This window comes from Oncorhynchus mykiss, chromosome 13, assembly GCF_057628025.1.
Source record: "Oncorhynchus mykiss isolate SJ-2025 chromosome 13, ASM5762802v1, whole genome shotgun sequence".
Lineage (NCBI taxonomy): Eukaryota > Metazoa > Chordata > Actinopteri > Salmoniformes > Salmonidae > Oncorhynchus > Oncorhynchus mykiss.
The window spans coordinates 82,401,371-82,406,498 of record NC_143034.1 but is presented as its reverse complement, the minus strand read 5'-3'; the positions used below and the strand labels follow the sequence as shown (position 1 = coordinate 82,406,498).

Here is a 5,128-nt window from a genome sequence, read left to right as displayed (position 1 = left end):
TCAAAGGGTCTGGTATCTCCACAGTCCTGGAGAGAGATGGTCTCTATTCAAAGGGTCTGGTAACTCCACAGTCCTGGAGAGAGATGGTCTCTATTCAAAGGGTCTGGTAACTCCACAGTCCTGGAGAGAGATGGTCTCTATTCAAAGGATCTGGTATATCCACAGTACTGGAGGAGATAGTGGGTATTTAGGCCATTGTATTTGAAAATCAGATTCGTTAGTGCTGGGCTGGGACAAAAGCCTGCACAGTCAGAGGCTCTGTAGACGTGGGCCATACAGACAAACCTTTTCATATCACCAGAGACACTTTACAAGGACAAGGTAGGAAACATTGAGATATTTTATTATACAAAGGTGGTTAAAATGTGAACAGGACAGTTATGAAATATCATCTGCTAACAGGAGTGACTGGTAGTCATGACCAACATCACTAACAGGAGTGACTGGTAGTCATGACCAACATCACTAACAGGAGTGACTGGTAGTCATGACCAACATCACTAACAGAGTTGGCTCAACTAGGACAGATATATTAACAGGAGTGACTGGTAGTCATGACCAACATCACTAACAGAGTTGACTCAACTAGGACAGATATATTAACAGAGTTGACTCAACTAGGACAGATATACTAACAGAGTTGGCTCAACTAGGACAGATATACTAACAGAGTTGACTCAACTAGGACAGATATACTAACAGAGTTGACTCAACTAGGACAGATATACTAACAGAGTTGGCTCAACTAGGACAGATACACTAACAGAGTTGACTCAACTAGGACAGATGTACTAACATCACTAACAGAGTTGGCTCAACTAGGACAGCTGTACCAACATCACTAACAGAGTTTACTCAACTAGGACAGATATACCAACATCACTAACAGAGTTGACTCAACTAGGACAGATATACCAACATCACTAACAGAGTTTACTCAACTAGGACAGATATACCAACATCACTAACAGAGTTGACTCAACTAGGCCAGATATACTAACAGAGTTGACTCAACTAGGCCAGATATACTAACAGAGTTGACTCAACTAGGCCAGATATACTAACAGAGTTGACTCAACTAGGCCAGATATACTAACAGAGTTGACTCAACTAGGCCAGATATACTAACAGAGTTGACTCAACTAGGACAGACGTACTAACAGAGTTGACTCAACTAGGACAGATATACTAATATAGTTGACTCAACTAGGCCAGACGTACTAACAGAGTTGACTCAACTAAGCCAGACGTTGGTTCCGGGTTTCAGAGATTAAACATGTGTAAAACGGACCGACACCAGGTTGGTTACCGCGGTGACGAAGGACGAATCCCCACCCAGTCTTCCTTTCCTGCCTGCTTTAAACCCTGTCGTCCTCGTCAGCCTAATATTTCAGGTTAGCTAGGTGAAGTCTCAATGTCGTTCACTATGTCTACGTTCAGGTTAGTTCCTCACTAATTAGTGACCTTAAATTCATCAAATCAAGTACAAGGGTGGAGTGAAACCCCCCCCCCCCCACAGACGCTCAGCCCCTCCCCTCCGTGGAATGAGTTGGGACATGCGTCGCTGAGTATCTTTCATCAGATCGGTAATGCTATTGAAAACACACAACAACAACAAAAAATCATTTTTATTCCCTCCTTCTGTTCCTCTTTGGATGGTAGCACAGAGAATTCCTGGAGTCTAGCAAGTCACTAGACCTCAGTGACCTTTCAACTCTCACCTCTGGAGGGAGGGAGGGAGGGAGGGGGGGGGGGGGAGTGGCCTTCAATCTAGACGACCAGAACTCCCCGCCACGTCTCTATGCCAGGAGGACAGTCTGTACGTCGCTGTACGGTCCGTAGCGACCATACCGGTCCTTGCCCACCACGATGACGTAGGTGGTACCCGATTGGTACTTGGTTACCGTGACAGCCATGGGCAGGGCCAGGGCCTTGACCACACCCACATTCCTCCAGGACGGGGAGACGCTGCTGCTATGACTCTCCTGAGCGATGTAGATACTGGAGGGAGGAGAGAGAGGGAGGGGGGAGAGGGAAGGGTAGAGGGAGGAGAGAGAGGGAGGGAAGAGAGGGAGGGGGGAGAGGGAGGGAAGAGAGGGAGGGAAGAGAGGGAGGGGAGAGGGAGGGGTAGAGGGAAGAGAGGGAGGGGTAGAGGGAAGAGAGGGAGGGGTATAGGGAAGAGAAGTAGGGGGTAGAGGGAAGAGAGGTAGGGGGGATAGGGAAGAGAGAGAGGGAGGGGGGAGAGGGAAGGGAGGGGGGAGAGGGAAGAGGGGGAGAGGGAAGAGAGAGAGAGGGGTAGAGGGAGGAGAGAGAGGGAGGGGTAGAGGGAGGAGAGAGAGGGAGGGGTAGAGGGAGGGGTAGAGTGAGGAGAGAGGGAGGGAGGGGTAGAGGTAGGAGAGAGGGAGGGGGAGAGGGAAGAGAGAGGGAGGGGGAGAGGGAAGAGAGAGAGGGAAGAGAGAGAGGGAGGGGTAGAGGGAGGAGAGAGAGGGATGGGGTAGAGGGAAGAGAGGTAGGGGGAGAGGGAAGAGAGGTAGGGGGGAGAAGGAAGAGAGAGAGGGAGGAGAGGGAGGAGAGAGAGGGAGAGGGATTTGATCAGTTGATTTGGAAGTTTGACAAATTGCACACATCCCATTCACTTTCATTGACGGCTAGAGCCGGGTCGCTCCGTGTGTCTGTACCTGTAACTAGAGCCGGGTCGCTCCGTGTGTCTGTACCTGTAACTAGAGCCGGGTCACTCCGTGTGTCTGTACCTGTAACTAGAGCCGGGTCGCTCCGTGTGTCTGTAACTAGAGCCGGGTCGCTCCGTGTGTCTGTAACTAGAGCCGGGTCGCTCCGTGTGTCTGTAACTAGAGCCGGGTCGCTCCGTGTGTCTGTAACTAGAGCCGGGTCGCTCCGTGTGTCTGTAACTAGAGCCGGGTCGCTCCGTGTGTCTGTAACTAGAGCCGGGTCGCTCCGTGTGTCTGTAACTAGAGCCGGGTCGCTCCGTGTGTCTGTAACTAGAGCCGGGTCGCTCCGTGTGTCTGTACCTGTAACTGTCCATGTCGGGCGCCGCAGCGTCTTCCTCAGTGACCCTCCAGTGGATGACCAGACACGGGGCAGGGTTTCGGATACGGGCCAGGTGTACAAGGGGCTTCTGGGGGATGGAGTAGGAGGCCGCCTCGAGGGGGAGGGAGGAAGGGAAAGGGGTCGGGGGGAGAGGAGGGAGATGGGACAGCAGCTCACTCTGAGACGGAGGAAGACGAATAGCGACTAGAGGACACGGGGACTCCTCGGTCTTAACGGTGTTTTCCATCTTCACCGTGCCCTCCATTTTAACTGGCGATGTGGCTGGCGGTCCGGTCACCGGTACGACAGACGCCTCGACCTTCTACACACACAAGGGAAGGGAGAGGTTACATGGCTTGACAGTTACTGAGAGAGGAAGACAAGAAAATAACGACTTTCAGAATAATTATTATTATAATGTTGCTGGATAATAACTACTAATAACTACAAACTACTAATAACTACTAATAACTACAAACTACTAATAACTACTAATAACTACTAACTACTAATAACTACTAACTACTAATAACTACTAATAACTACAAACTACTAATAACTACAAACTACTAATAACTACTAATAACCACAAACTACTAATAACTACAAACTACTAATAACTACAAACTACAAACTACTAATAACTACAAACTACTAATAACTACTAATAACTACAAACTACTAATAACTACTAATAACTACAAACTACTAATAACTACAAACTACTAATAACCATAAATAACTACAAACTACTAATAACCACAAACAACTACTCATAACTACTAATAACCACTAATTACTACAAACTACTAATAACTACTAATAACTACAAACTACTAATAGCTACTAACAACCACTAATAGCTACTAACAACCACTAATAACTACTAACAACCACAAATAACTACAAACTACTAATAACTACAAACTACTAATAACCACGAACAACTACTAATAACCACTAATAACTACCAATAACTACCAATAACCACTAATAACTACCAATAACTACTAATGACTACCAATTACTACTAATAACCACTAAAAACCACTAATAACCACTAATAACTACTAATAACCACCAATAACCACCAATAACTACTAATAACTACTAATAACTACTAATAACCACTAATAACCACTAATAACCACTAATAACCACCAATACCTACTAATAACTCCTTTATAATGCAGAGGTCAGAGTGTAGTAGGAACCTACCGGTACTTGAGGAGAGAGGAAGAGGAGAACGAGATGGAGGAGGAGAGGTAGGAGGAAGACAAGGGGAGGTAGGAGGAAGAGGTCAGAGTGTAGCAGAAACCTACCGGTACTTGAGGAGAGAGAACGGGAGGAAGAGGAGAACGAGGAGGAGGAGGAGTGGTCGGAGGAAGAGGAGGAGTGGTAGGAGGAAGAGGGATGTTGTGTTTCTTTCCATTCCTCTCTTTTTCTCTCTTCCTGTCTGGGGATTTTTTATTGGACATCTAGAGAGACAAACAACCAATCACAGACAAGCTGTTAGTATCAGAACCTATCAGAGTCTCAGAAGTATCAGAACCAGTAGCGGTGTATGAGATGGGGGTGTGTGTGTAGGTGTGTGTGTAGGGTGTAGGTGTGTGTGTGTGTGTGTAGGTGAGTGTGTAGGTGTGTGTGTGTCGGTGTGTGTGTCTAGGTGTGTGTATGTGTGTCTAGGTGTGAGTGTGTGTGTCTAGGTGTGTGTGTGTGTGTGTCTAGGTGTGTGTGTGTGTGTGTCTAGGTGTGTGTATGTGTGTCTAGGTGTGAGTGTGTGTGTGTCTAGGTGTGTGTGTGTGTGTGTCTAGGTGTGTGTGTGTATGTGTAGGTGTGTGTGTGTGTGTGTAGGTGTGTGTGTGTGTGTGTGTGTAGGTGTGTGTGTGTGTGTGTAGGTGTGTGTGTGTGTGTAGGTGTGTGTGTCTCTCTGTGTGTGTGTGTGTGTCTGTGTGTGTATCTGTGTGTGTGTGTGTGTGTGTGTAGGTGTGTGTGTGTGTAGGTGTGTAGGTGTGTGTGTGTCTCTCTCTGTGTGTGTGTGTGTGTGTGTGTGTGTGTGTAGTTGTGTAGTGTGTACGTTACC

The 5,128-nt window shown here is 47.2% G+C and overlaps 1 protein-coding gene across 4 annotated transcripts in view; it reads right to left on the bottom strand.

Moving 5' to 3' along the window:
- Window positions 1-326: 326 nt before the first annotated feature.
- Window positions 327-5,128, bottom strand: part of atf7ip2 (activating transcription factor 7 interacting protein 2) — a 14,353-nt gene continuing 9,551 nt past the window's right edge. For 2 of the 4 annotated variants that reach the window (XR_016485491.1, XR_016485492.1), the window contains 4 exons: window position 5,128; window positions 4,264-4,523; window positions 3,027-3,367; window positions 327-2,001 (listed from right to left, as the gene is read on the bottom strand). The exon at window position 5,128 is cut by the window's right edge and continues 75 nt beyond it. Coding sequence is in view for 2 of the 4 variants with exons in the window: in XM_090194487.1 (XP_090050613.1) it covers window positions 1,800-2,001; window positions 3,027-3,367; window positions 4,368-4,523; window position 5,128 (700 nt within the window). In the remaining 2 variants the exon portion in view is untranslated. The remainder of the gene's footprint in view (window positions 2,002-3,026; window positions 3,368-4,263; window positions 4,524-5,127) is intronic. The other 2 variants (XM_090194487.1, XM_090194486.1) reach the window with 1 other exon arrangement.